At 55.4% G+C, this 12,705-nt stretch overlaps 7 protein-coding genes across 7 annotated transcripts; 3 read left to right on the top strand and 4 right to left on the bottom strand.

Moving 5' to 3' along the window:
* Window positions 1-419: 419 nt before the first annotated feature.
* M406DRAFT_50419 (uncharacterized protein) lies at window positions 420-1,480 on the top strand (the record flags this gene model as incomplete). The annotated part of the gene is made up of 2 exons (XM_040924414.1): window positions 420-786; window positions 882-1,480. Coding segments are annotated over 2 exons (966 nt in total), but the record flags the coding sequence as incomplete, so codon positions are not given.
* A 1,051-nt stretch (window positions 1,481-2,531) lies between these two features.
* M406DRAFT_265944 (NAD(P)-binding protein) lies at window positions 2,532-3,654 on the top strand (the record flags this gene model as incomplete). Its single annotated transcript, XM_040917772.1, has 2 exons — window positions 2,532-2,845; window positions 2,955-3,654. The coding sequence occupies 2 exons, from the start codon at window positions 2,532-2,534 to the stop codon at window positions 3,652-3,654; spliced, it is 1,014 nt and encodes a 337-aa protein (XP_040772805.1).
* A 144-nt stretch (window positions 3,655-3,798) lies between these two features.
* On the bottom strand, window positions 3,799-4,412 carry M406DRAFT_324243 (uncharacterized protein). The gene has a single exon (XM_040919843.1). The coding sequence runs from the start codon at window positions 4,352-4,354 to the stop codon at window positions 3,938-3,940; it is 417 nt and encodes a 138-aa protein (XP_040772804.1). The 5' UTR covers window positions 4,355-4,412; the 3' UTR covers window positions 3,799-3,937.
* Window positions 4,413-4,901: 489 nt separating this feature from the next.
* M406DRAFT_358105 (uncharacterized protein) lies at window positions 4,902-5,383 on the bottom strand. The gene has a single exon (XM_040923794.1). The coding sequence runs from the start codon at window positions 5,349-5,351 to the stop codon at window positions 4,947-4,949; it is 405 nt and encodes a 134-aa protein (XP_040772803.1). The 5' UTR covers window positions 5,352-5,383; the 3' UTR covers window positions 4,902-4,946.
* Window positions 5,384-6,746: 1,363 nt separating this feature from the next.
* On the top strand, window positions 6,747-9,097 carry M406DRAFT_333871 (uncharacterized protein; the record flags this gene model as incomplete). Its single annotated transcript, XM_040920881.1, has 2 exons — window positions 6,747-8,832; window positions 8,964-9,097. The coding sequence occupies 2 exons, from the start codon at window positions 6,747-6,749 to the stop codon at window positions 9,095-9,097; spliced, it is 2,220 nt and encodes a 739-aa protein (XP_040772802.1).
* A 285-nt stretch (window positions 9,098-9,382) lies between these two features.
* On the bottom strand, window positions 9,383-10,320 carry M406DRAFT_324241 (dolichol-phosphate mannosyltransferase subunit 3). The gene is made up of 3 exons (XM_040919842.1): window positions 10,108-10,320; window positions 9,933-10,001; window positions 9,383-9,822 (listed from the first exon to the last, which is right to left on the bottom strand). Exons 1-3 carry the CDS (start codon window positions 10,153-10,155, stop codon window positions 9,661-9,663), a joined length of 279 nt encoding a protein of 92 aa, XP_040772801.1. The 5' UTR covers window positions 10,156-10,320; the 3' UTR covers window positions 9,383-9,660.
* A 310-nt stretch (window positions 10,321-10,630) lies between these two features.
* On the bottom strand, window positions 10,631-12,592 carry M406DRAFT_342526 (putative MFS multidrug transporter; the record flags this gene model as incomplete). The annotated part of the gene is made up of 3 exons (XM_040921778.1): window positions 10,631-10,665; window positions 10,974-11,490; window positions 11,558-12,592. The coding sequence occupies 3 exons, from the start codon at window positions 12,590-12,592 to the stop codon at window positions 10,631-10,633; spliced, it is 1,587 nt and encodes a 528-aa protein (XP_040772800.1).
* Between the last annotated feature and the right edge of the window lie 113 nt (window positions 12,593-12,705).

Raw genomic sequence — 12,705 nt, 5'->3', positions numbered from 1 at the left:
GGCTTTTTGATAGAAGCTGCAAGCCATTCAATCCACAGAATATATATATCACAGGACAAAATCGAACAATGCTCCTACAAAAGACCGAAATCGATGGGTCAGCAACCCAGGTCAACAGCCACGGCCACCGTCACCGCAAGGGCTCTACCCCACGCGAAGAAGTTGTCCTCTGCTCGGTCTTCCATTTTTCAGAGCCTAAACGAGCCATCCAAAATCTCCAAACCAGATTCCCAAATGTGCGGTTCATATGGCACACGCTTGATGACCGGTCACCCGGTTGCCGTGACAGTGTGATCCCAGAAGGTACTTGTGCACATCCCATCGTACTGCCTCATCACACGAGAATCAGAATCTCTCCTCTCTTGTAATATTGGCTTGTGCTTGATCACAGAAAGCTGATTTGTTCATCATCTGAGTATGCAGCCGAGTACCAGGCCGCAACGATATACCTCACCTTCAACGTGTCCCCGCCGTCCCTCGACCTCCTACCCAACCTTCGCTTCGTCCAGCTGCTCACCTCAGGCCACGACCACCTGCGTGGAACACCAATTCTGTCGGACCCATCGATTCCCGTTGCGACGTGCTCGGGTGTGAGCGCGAGGTCCATCGCGCAGTATGTGGTCTTGCAGGTGTTGTCGTGGGCGCACCAGTACCCGCGGGTGCTGAAGGTTATGGAGGAGAGAAAATGGGCTGGTCCTGAGAGAAACGGGAGAGGATATCCTATGGCGAATGTGCTTGCTGGAAAGAGGGTGGGAATCTGGGGGTACGGCAGCATTGGGAGACAGAGTAAGTCAACCGTCGTATTTGTTTACTTATTCATATCCCTTCGATCACAATTAAAGTGTGTCTTTACTAACTTGAATCTCTTCTCATAAACCCAGCCGCCCGTATACTACACGCCATGGGCATGCATATCATCGCCTGCACATCGAGCGAGAAAAGCACGCCCACATCCAGGCGCCTCAACACACCACCAACCTTGGCCAGAGACCCAGCAATGGGCGACGACGAAGGCAAGCTGCCGATCGAGTGGCACACGGGCGGAACACGAGCAGGCCTACACAGATTCCTAGCCGCAGACCTCGACATCCTCGCCATCTTCACCCCGCTCACCCCGACCACGAGGCACGCTCTCGGCAAGGACGAGTTTGACATCCTCGCCGGCGCGCACTACACACACAGCCACAGCCAAAAGGGGCTTGCGCCGTTCCTGGTGAACGTCTCGCGTGGGCCCATCGCCGTGCAGGAGGACCTCGTGGCTGCGCTCAAGGATGGGCGGCTTGCGGGGGCGGCGCTGGATGTGACGGACCCGGAGCCGCTGCCGGAGGACCATGAGCTTTGGGGCTTGCCGAACGTGAGCATCACGCCGCATATGAGCTGGTGCTTCGAGGAGTACGTGGAAGACTGTATTGAGGGTGTGCTGGCTGAGAACCTGGGGAGGTTGGCGAAGGGGATGAAGCTTGTGAACCAAGTGCAGTGAGACTGAGCTGGAAAGCTGTTATGATGTATGTCAAGGCTTTGGGATGAGAGGGAGCGCTCATAACCTTTGTTTGGGGGTGGGTTGGGTGGTGGGATGACAAGCCTGTAGTAAAGTCATGCACATCACCGCATTCTAATCAGCAATATTGAAGTCGAGTGTCGAACGCATAACTATCCGTTGACATGAATGAGGATATGGCACCATTGAGTAGGGATTAGTTTTTTTTTTTCATATACCATAGACACTAATTCTTCACTCGAGGTGTGTTTGGATTTCGTTCGAGCTGGCGTATAAGTCCACAAGTGAACTGCCCTTGGGCTCGAAGGAGCATGCACACTTGTGACCAGAACGCTAAATGAACAACGAGGGTATCTGGTTTGCAGCAATGTGCCTCCAACACTTGCATTCTTTTCAAGTCTTTGATCTTGAACAATTACGTATGCAATGTGCCGATGTTACCATCTACTTAGTAATTAACTAGTGATCTGAAGACATCACGTTTCTCGCCTTGGAAATACATACATGTCACCACCATGCCCCCAAGAGTTTGAGTAGAAAGAAGACAAAAGGAATGAAGGAACAAGGAGGGGAGATGGGGGCGTGAGAAACCAACCACCACGGCGTCATTTCCAGGCTAATGAGGCATAGTCTGCTTCGTCCTCAGCCCTCGATCCCCACCCAACTTAACCTTTTCTTACCATGTTGCGCACGGCAATAGCGGAACTGGAGCTGGTTGGACGTGATAACGAATGTAGCACGCTGAGGTTTGCCTCCTCCTCGTGATACTATATACGTCAGGACCAAAGGCGGGGTGCCGAAGCGTCCATGAAATGAACCAACCATTGAGAGCACCTGAGGTAGTCTTCGATATGCATGAGGATGAATCCTTTCGCAAATGAGCTGATTTCTCCTCGAGTGTGCAACTCATTTTCTTTGCCAACATTGACTTGATTCTAGACATGCTCAATCTACCCATCACATCTCAGGAACATTCTGCATCAGCTCACGCATAATACATCATCTCACGTCTAATGAAAGATTGAGGGAAAAAATGACAACCACAATTCTCCTCACAGGAGCCAGCGGATTGATCGGGTTCCGGATTCTCCTCCATGCACTCGAGGCCGGCCATAATGTGCGCGTCGCGGTGCGATCTGAAGAGAAAGCCCAGAAAGTTGCGTCCAACCCGGCTATCCTGAAGCTCGGAGCGGCAGCCGGTGAGCGCCTCTCGTCGGTCGTTATCCCAGATTTGACGGTCGATGGGGTCTTTGACTCTGTCCTGCAGGGAGTCACTCATATCATTCACACCGGGTCGCCTGTGGGGCTGCCCGAGTTGGATCCCAGGACTGAGATATACGAACCGACGTAAGCAATGACTGCTTTTCGTTCCCTCCCACTTAGGAACATGTCACAACTTGGCATAACTAGACTGTGATGTTGATTTTTTTTCTTTCTTCTTTGTTTCTTGAGACAGAGTCAAGATGGCGGCGAACCTGCTCAAATCGGCTCTCAAAGCCCCCACCGTGCAGCGCGTCGTCATCACCACCTCAGGACTAGCCAATATCGGCTTCGCAGCAGGCCCTGAGACGGTCTCGGCAGCGACGCGTGTCCCACCCCCGGACCCCATCCCCGAGACCTTCAGCAATGGGGTAGAGGCGTACATCACCGGCAAGCTGGTTGAGGCGCGCGACACGGACACCTTTATCCAAACGCAGAACGCCCACTTCACCGTCTCGCGTATCTTCCCCGGCTTCGTTTTCGGCCGTAACGAGCTGTCGCTGAACACCGCTATGATGCAGACCCAGAACAGCTCCAACAACCTCATGATGATGGGCATGCTGGGAGGAGAGGTGCCGTTCCCTCTCTTCGGCAGATATGCCCATGTCGACGATGTGGCTGAGCTGCATATGCGCGTCGCCTTGGAGGATCGCTGTGCTGGCAAGGATTTCGGGATTGCGTTCGAGGTGGACTACGACACCATCTTCGATCACGTGGAAAAGCGATATCCTGAAGCTGTCAAGGCGGGCGTGTTCAAGAGGGGGACGGTGCCTATACAGCCTGTTGTGTACGACTCGAGTGACGCCGAGGCCCTGCTAGGCAAGGTGAAAAGCTTCGAAGAAGCCGTGCTTGATGTTGCTGGCCAGTATCTGGAACTGCTGAAGGCGGAACAGTAAAGTGCCGAAGTGCACATGGGGCTGTAGCAGAGATGCCCTTTTTAAGCGTATAGACAAGCAACAAAGGACTTTTGTTTGCGTGTTCTCCTACACTCCACCCGAGAAGAACGTCCTGCCAGCACAGAAGTTTTTGTCTATTCCTGACCGATACGATCTCTTGATGGGTTACGGCTGAAATCCCACAAAAAGACGACCACCAGCCTAACCTGCGTCTGCGAACCCTTTCAGCAGGGCCCCAAACCCAACTGCCACAGCGGCCGGACCTGGATCTCCACCCCCTCCCTCAAGTTCGTAGGTCCGCTTTGCTCCAGAGCGCAGTCATGAGCGCAGAGGGCAAGCTGTGGTAATTCACAGCCGCGACAGACAAGGCCGTCGTCACGCCAAACACGGCAGTGCCCACGGCGACACAACGATTTCGATTGCCCTCGTCTGGGCGAACTGCTCTGCTGATGCCCCACGCCGCGACGCCGGCCCCGGCCGAGGAGAGCACGCAGCCCTTGTAGTCATCGGGTATCGCAGCGTATACTTCCATGAGCGCCTTGACGATGTTGATGATCGTGGTGATGTCTGATCCACCGGCGTCGGCAGTGCTGAAGTTCACGTCGTCTCGATGCTGCCATGCTTCCTTTACGCGCAGAGCCAGCCAGAGGGCAGCGGTGGAGAGGAGGACAAAGAGGAGTCTTTGGTAGAGAGGCTTCATAGTGTTTGGAGGATCCAGCCAATGCCGAATTCGGTGTAGAGATTTTTGCGACGAGAGGCTGTGCAATTCGTTGATATTACGGCAAGGAGAACTCAAGAAGTTGTGAGTAATGTGGGTGGGCTTATATGGTGGTGAGTGAGCGGTTCGTAGGCCCACCAGCGGTTTGCTATGCGTTGTCCAACCCTGAGCTTTCCAGGAGGCTTTAGGTGCTGTGGCTGTTGTGGCGCAGTTGTTACTACAGGGCCTTCCCGCATCTCCGCCTTACACGCATGAACCGAGTCTCGACGAGACATGACCAAGCGCCAAACCGCACGGCCGTCTGTCAATGTGCAGCCCACTGAAATATTGCATTTTATAAGTGTTATCACATGTATAATGACAGGTGCGAAGCTGCTCAATGATCATCGTAAAGGCATGGAGAACCTGTTGCGAATCTGACGTCGTCGTCCAAATTCTTTCCTATGTTCTCCATCGCAGACGTGATGTTCACGCGACTTTGATTCATGGAATCTCCGGACAAGGGCGACGCAGAACAAGGGCCTGACCTGCAGCAGAAAGTAAGCCCCAGAGAGGCGGATGGTCATTAAAGATACTAGCCTCCAGTGGTGCCCTCCCGCAAATGTTTCTCCTTCAACTTCTTCTCCTGCTTCATAAATTCCCTAATACCAACTGGAACATTTTTATATAAATCATCGTTCCAGAAGTCCTTGGCAATCCTGCCAGGACCCACTGGAGCCTTTGCGCCCACATCCCAGTTCGTCTCCGATCCGCCGCCGTCATCGTCCATGCTGACCACCGTATGCCCTGCTGTTGTTTCTGCAAGCGATGGCCGCACGCCGACATTCGCCCCCTCTCGCTCCGAGGCCACAGCTGCCGATGCGCCCTCCTCGCTAGAGCTTCCCGCAGCTAATCTGCTCTGTGCCTCGGCGTTGGCGAGCGCCCATTCTTCCATCTCGTCACGGTACCGGTCCCACACGCAGTTGACACACCCGCTCATGCAGCAGTTGTCCGGCTCGTCGGGTTTTGGGGGGACCAGCACACCAGCCACCATGTTGCTCTTGGCCCGGATTTGTGCGAGGCGCTCGGCGCGCTCGGCGGGGCCGGCGAGGCTCGACCCGAAAATTACTTTGGCCTTGTCCTCAGTGCTTGTCGACGTCGGGGGTGGGGTTGGAATGGGTGGAGAAGACGTCGCCGAAGAGGAGGGGTTTGACACCTCGCCGGCCGCGCCTGGTTTTGGGGAGGAAGAGGAGGGTGATGAGGAGGACAGTCTGCTGCTTACCGGAGACTTGGAGGCGGCCTCCTTCGCAGTGGCCTTGGGGCTCGCGGCGGCGGAGGCAGTCGGCGCGGTGGATGCCGTCGCCGTAGAGGCGGGCTCGGGCTCAACCTTTGCCTTGGGCTTGCGGCCGCGCTTTACGGGCTCCTTTTCGGCCTCGGCCTCGGCAGCTTGTTGTTGTTGTTTCTCCTTGACTGAGGAGGCGGGCGCCTCGGGCTTCACCTTGGGGATGGGCTGGCCCGAGTTGAGAATGGCCTCGTAGAAGCGCCCTATAGGCATGGCCTGCTCTTGCGAGGGCTCGATGGGTACTGTCGGGTCTGGGTTCTTGGTCGGGATGGTGGCATAGCTCCGGCGGGCCGCGGCGAGAGAGCGCAGCGGGCGCGGGCTGAGGAGGAGGCTGCGCACCGAGGATGACATGGTCGCTGTACTTGATAAGAAGGGAGAGTGTGTACAGCTAAGAGGAGATTATCGAGGCTATGGCAAACACATTGACTGTGCTCTAGGTTGAAAAGACCGTTGTGAGGCGTCCAAAGAAAGGAAGAGAAAAAAAGGGAAAGAGATCGCTGGCGCAATGGGTTGAGATGGTTGGTTTTGGAGAGGATGATAAGACCCCAAAAAAAAAAAGACGGGGAGAAAAGAGGCGCAAAAAACAGGGATTGACTTCCTCAGTATGTACAAGAACGTCGCTTGCTTGCCTTGTCCCGTGGGTGCGGCACGCTGCGTTCCGGTTTATAGCCGTGGCCATCAGCTACTCGGTCCCTGGACCTACTGGCGTCATTAGCAGTGCTTGGCCCTGATGGTTCAGCAGTAAGTACTTTTGTACTTGCTAGGTTGTTACTTGTAGCTGCTGGAGGGGCAGAAGGGCTTCCCCTAACACTGCTGATGCTGACACCCCTGTTAGTGGAAGGCCCCTCGACACGTCTAGGATCTGGGGTAAACAACCACCATGTCACCCCATCCCATAATCTTTATGTACTAGCAACCAAAGCTTCTCCAAAAACAACATATCCTCGAGGAATCTCAACCAAGTTGGGAACTTCACGCGTCGTAACAGTCCCAACAGCTGATTCCACAGGCACCATGGCTACCATGATATAACACATCCTGTGTAACTCAACAATGGATGCATCAGCGCCAAAGAGGCGCAAAACATCCCCAACAACATCGATACCAGTCGAGTCCACCACCCCTCCAGGTCCTCCACCAGGGCAGCAATCACAACAGCCACAACCCTCTCCTTCGCGCTCTCCTCAGCGTCCCTCGTTCGCCTCGCCTACTAGATCGAGTCTGGCCCGCCACAACCCAGAGATTCTCTCCAGCAGACGAGTAGTCGCGTCGCAAAGACAGGGCGACCTACCCGCGTCGCAGGCAGGCAGCCAGGATGAAGATGCCGACCTGACGACCGCGCTGACCGCGCAGTTCGAACACCACTCCGAAGGCGATGGCGCAGGATCACCCTCACCTGTCGCCGAGGGCTCTGGTTCCCAGAGGCCAGCTGCAGCAAATCAGAGCGCCCCTCCTGGCCCCGGCAACGACGCGCCGCGGTCGCCGTCTAGGCGAGTTGGTGGTATGATCTTTGGCGCGCAACCACCCCGCCGCACACCCACTCGACCACAGCCCCGACCTCTGCCTCCGCCAGGCCCCGAGAATGAGGAAGATATAGCGATTTCCCTCCCACGGCGGAGCTCACGCCGATCCCCCACAAACACGGGCGTCTTACCAGCCGTGGTCCACGAGGAGCCCAAACTGCCGCCAACGCCTGAGCATCCAGATCCCGTGGTAAGCACGCCGCCCTCTGGAATACATCATACGCCCTCCAAGAGGCGTCGAGATGCGAGCGAGAGGGAGGCTGCGCGACAGCAAGGATCGCCCTCGAAACATCCGCTCTCACAAGCGCTCGCTCCAGGACAACAGCCACCACGGAAGGAATCAGAGAGGTTCAAGGCGCGACGGCGCCGGAGCCCAATGAAGACCACTCTCGCCAGTGCGCCGCTGCCCGAGCAGCCTGTGGAGGCTCGAGTTAAACCACAGAGCGAATTTGTCTCTGGGACACATCCGCGCCGAAGTATCCGTCTACGCGGGCCAAACTGGGAGAAAGAGCAAGAGCGGGATGCGCTGCTGCGTGAGGTTGAGCAGCTCAAGGCGGACCTGGCGCTGGCGAGAGAAGAGAATGATAATGCTGCAGAGGGGCTACCTCTGACAGCCGACAAGGACGCTGTAGTTGACCTCTTACGACGCCACGTTCTACCAGCTATCAAAAGGACAGATCCTTATCAGGGCTCAGATTGGCTGGAAGCAGCCATGAACCCCATCACGATGCTCGACTTCAACGGATCGCCGTCCATCTTACTACCGCCAGCAATACTACAGGAGGACGGACGAGGCGAAGACCAGCAGCCACCCGTCAGTCATCACCCGGTACCCATGACCACGTCTGAGGAATTGCCGTACCTACAAGTGTTTACTCCTCTCATGTATTCCTCGACTGTCGCTACCACCACCTCGCCTTCAGCGGAACAGCCTGATCAGCCTACATACCAAAGACACAGCATTACCATTCGCTCCGCCTCACCTACTGGTCTCTTCAGCGCACGCCTCGAGATGACAGTCAACACCCGCACTCTCGCCGTGTCCTCTCTCTCCGTGCCGCGCCTCAATCCCGCAGCTGCCCCCGAGCTCAGACCCTTCATCGACCGCGCCTCATCCTCATCGCCACAGGTGCCATACCACCCTGGTCTCACGCGCAACCCTGGCATCGTATGCTGGGCCATGGCCGAGTGGTACCGCGTCGCCCTGAAGCGCGCCAAGTTCTGGCACGCCCTCGAGAAACAGCTTGGCGACAAGAACGGGATGGCCGAGGCCGTGCTCGCGACGAGAGCGCGGAAGAAGCGAAGGCGGCGGCGCCAGCAGCAGCAGCAGCAGCAGCAGCAGCAGCAGCAGCAGAAGGACGTCATCGATGATGGAGACAGCGGCGTGGGCGACAGCTTTGCGAGCGCCGAGGGCCTGGGTGGGTTGGACTCGATGATGCTGAGCAAGGGTGCGCTTTTGCCGCACATGGGTCGGAGGAGCATGGACTTCGAGGTGCCTTATTTTGCCGGTGGGGATGGAGAGATGTCGGAGCTGAGGGTCAGCTGGGCGATAGAGTTCGACTGGACGGGTGAGGCGAACAGTAAGCTGGATGTGGAGGTTGGTGTCTTGGGTAAATGTAAGCCCGTCTCCCTTACTCACTCGATCCTTTTCTTGTTTTCTCCCCCCCCCCCCCCCCCGTTTCTCTTCCTTTCTTTCTTCGCTTTCTTTCTGTCTGGCAAGGCATTACTGACGCCTATATACGCACAGGGCACGCAATGGACGATCGGAAGAGTATTGTCGGCATACCAAAGTTGTTTGACAAACTTGTGCATGGTGGCGAAGACCCACTGATGGCTGTCAAGACGGTGGTGGCGCTTTTGGCCGGGGAGCCAGAGGCATGAGAAACAGGAAGATGGACGGGCTGACTACTTCTGTGTATCAAGTGTATCAACAAGGCCGTCTAGCTCTCTTAACGCTAGGAGAAAATGTATAAATCCATGATCAAAAAAAAGGGGGAGAGGGGGAAAGGCCGGATCGTAGGAAACAGCCACGCTACGCCAAAGAGTGCTCATGAACTCAGTGTTGGGTTGTATTTGTGATTATTTATTCAGGCGGACATTTCAGCTTTCGCCTCTGCCATCGATCTGCGTATCAAAATCCACCTGTCTTTCTGATGCAAACTTCGTACAGACTTTTTAAGATCCCATGAGCACTGAGAGATGAAAGGCTAGACTGACGAGCGCTTGAAATCCATCTTCTGAAGATGAAGAAAGAGTCCCAACCCAGGCAGATGTGACCGGCTTGACGAAAATGAGGCGCCAAACATTGAGACCAAGGCCCCCATGCTCCAGGACGACCTCGCCCCCCTCCTGGTGGCCGCCCCTTTTTGCTTTATGTTTGTTTTTATAATTGTTTTCAAAATCTTCGAAGCTTTTTCGCTCCGCCTGTGGCCCTTGCATCATAGCTAGTCCACAGTAACGCCCATCTTCCGTAGCTCCACCTTGGCCGTCTCAATCTCTCCCATGAGCTCCTTGTATGCCTCGGGGCAGTCGTTGAAAGTCAGCACGCCCCAGCCGAGGCGGGCGAGAAGGTATGCGCCGAGGGAGACAAGGGCCCAGAACGGGAGCTGTTGGTTTCGTGTCAGCCATACCGGTCGTCAGTATCACCCAGGATGTGTATAGAGGACACGATTGATAGTGAAAGGGGATTACTTGAACAGGGAGAGTGCATGCATACCACAGGGACGATCTCGGTCTGGATCACAGAGGGGAGGGGAATCAGTTGCAGGTAGAGGGAGAGGTAGAGCTGTAGAAATACAATCGTCAGTCAATTAGCAATTCCTCTTGATTCTTCCCCGTGCTTCTGGGGCGCAGAGCTGGGTGGGTGATGGTGGCGTGGACACGAGACGCACCGAGCTCAAGAGGAGCAGGATCGAGACAGTCTGCTGCGCTCGCGTCATGGTTGCGGTAATGTGCTGTGGACGTCTGAAGCTCTGTTCTTTCGATTGGGTACTGAATGGGTAAAAAAGATAGTGATATCTCTGGAGTTAAAAAAGAGATGGAGATAAAGGAGCGACGTGAAGAAGTGGGTGGACCAAAGCGCAGTGGTTGAAGACGAAGAGGAGAAGTAGGGGACGAGTTGCTTCTGAGGACACGCACGATCAGCTGCTTGCTCTGTGCTTAACAGTGGCGTGGAGTCGCACCTGCCAGTAGCTGCACATAGAAGACAGGGGGGTTTCCCTTGTTGTGATGAGGTAAGCAAACAGGGGTAGGCAGGGGTTACATCACCTCAGTCCATGTCCATACCATGAACATACCCTTTTTCGTCAAGCCTTTGGTGATTCACCGATATATTTAAGTATCTTATTTGAGTTCTTATGAGTTTGAGTCCTACTTCCCCTCCAAGACTTGAGATATCTCTATGACACTGTAAATTTACTTGATATTGGAACTTTCCAGAGGCTGTCTTCCTAATTTGACGCAGCTAACAAGTATTGTACTGAATTATGAATTTATGATGTTCTATATGGGTATCTGGTGACTCAAAGTCTCACGTGAGAGTTTTGAGCATCTATATGGGTATCTAGTTGTTCTTTTCCCTTGTCTTCCCTACAAAGGAGAGATGTCCTTTCTGTCATCTTGGACAGACATATCAGACATCAGCAGCTTCAAGGCCCAGCAGGGCCAGCCACCATAGGAGGAGCAGTCACATTCGCTGGCCGACCCTCCTTCTCCAGCTGATTCTCCTCATCGCTGCTTCCAGTTCCGGACCCCGAACCCTCCTCCGCATCGTCCCCAGCATACGCATATCTGCTGCTCGCCCTGATTCTCGCGCCGTACTTCCAGAACAGGAATGGGATGCCGCAGCACGCCAGCGCCATGAAGAACAGGATCATGCTAGCCCACTGGTAGCCACAGGTGGCGTACATCTGCTCGGTGAACAGCACCACGCCCGCGCCCCAAAAGCTGCGGATAAACGTCTTGGCGGCCAGAGCGCTCGCGGCCTGGTGCTGGTAGCTGTCGACTAGGTAGTTGTTGGCGGCGTTGTACAGGAAGATAAAGCCGAAGCCGACGGGGAACCCGCCGATCGCAGGGCCGATCCAGTGCACGTGCGGGTAGGACGTCCAGGAGAAGATGAGCAGGCCGATCGGGATGAACCAGCAGCTGCACATCATGGGGATCAGGCGGTACTCGGCTGGGGGCTTGCCATTGAAGCGGGCCGTGATTTTGAGGTAGTGCTTGTTGACAAAGGGAGCACAGAAGGCGGAGGAGATAACGCCGAGGGCTAGAGGAATCTGAACAAAACATCTCGGTTAGTTATCTGTGCTACATAGAGCAAGAATGGGAAGTGTCAAGACTTACAAACATGAGACCCGTGCTGCCGGCACTCCACCCTTTACCTTCCTGGTAGACAATCGGGAAGGCTACGAAGAACATGTAAAGAAGGCCGTAGAGAACGGACATGTAAAGCGAGATCAAGAAGACGATCAGCTCCTGGAACAGCAGCTGCAGCGGCCTGATCAGGAAGATGGTCAATCTCTCCGTGAACGGGCGGAGGTCAAGGTCCTGCTCGGTCACGTGCTCATCCGACCTGGTCTCCTTTCGAAGCTTCTTAGCCCGCCGCGCGAGGATGGTTGGCGCATACGTCTCCGGCACTGTGAAGGTGATGAGCACCCACACGATGAAGGCAAGGATCAGCTGGATCCAGTACAGCCATCGCCAGCCCGCTGCGTCGCTCAGATATCCGCCGACGAGAGGGCCAATCGCGGGACCAATGAAAGGTGCAGCAGAGAACGCTGCCATGGGAACACCGCGCTCCTCGTTCCGCCACAGGTCGGCCAGGGTGCCGCCCACAAGCGTCATGGGTGCAGAGAAGGCGATTCCGTCGATGGCACGGCAGACAAGCAGGGTGCCGATGTTCTTGGCCAAAGCCTCTGGGATGACGAAAATGACGGCCAGGAGCAAGGTGCTCCCATAGATGACCCTTCGACCGTAGATTTCGGACAGCGGGGCAAATACCACCGGCCCGACGCCGAAGCCCACAACGAATACCGTGATGGTTAAGAGAGCAACCTCCTCGCTGACATTAAAGGTCTCCTCCACGCCCACCAGGTCGGCTGTGATCACGGACGAGGCGAAGGCGACGACAAAACACGTAATGGCGACGACCATCGTGCAGTACCATTTGTAGAGCTTCGACCAGTTCTTGGGGTTTTCGCGGTCGTTGGGCACAAACGTCACGAGCTTGTACTGCTTCTCCTTGCCCTCCGAGTCGGTGACCACAGGGCCCACGATTTCACCTGTTGGATCTTCGGTGGTAAATTCGCTGAAGTTGGCATTTTGAGACAGTGTTCGGTAAGGCAGGGAGTCGGGGTCAAGGTTAGGATCCCGGTGCATTTCTTTCGTTGACTGCCTGGTCAACTGGCGACCGAACGAGCCAGAGCGTGGCCGCTGATAGGCAGAACTGCGTCGGCGATGTGGAGAGACGACAGACTGAAAGACAGGGCTTC

Source organism: Cryphonectria parasitica (assembly GCF_011745365.1).
Source record: "Cryphonectria parasitica EP155 unplaced genomic scaffold M406scaffold_8, whole genome shotgun sequence".
NCBI lineage: Eukaryota > Fungi > Ascomycota > Sordariomycetes > Diaporthales > Cryphonectriaceae > Cryphonectria > Cryphonectria parasitica.
The sequence above is the reverse complement of the archived record's forward strand: the minus strand, read 5'-3'. Positions and strand labels throughout refer to the sequence as shown.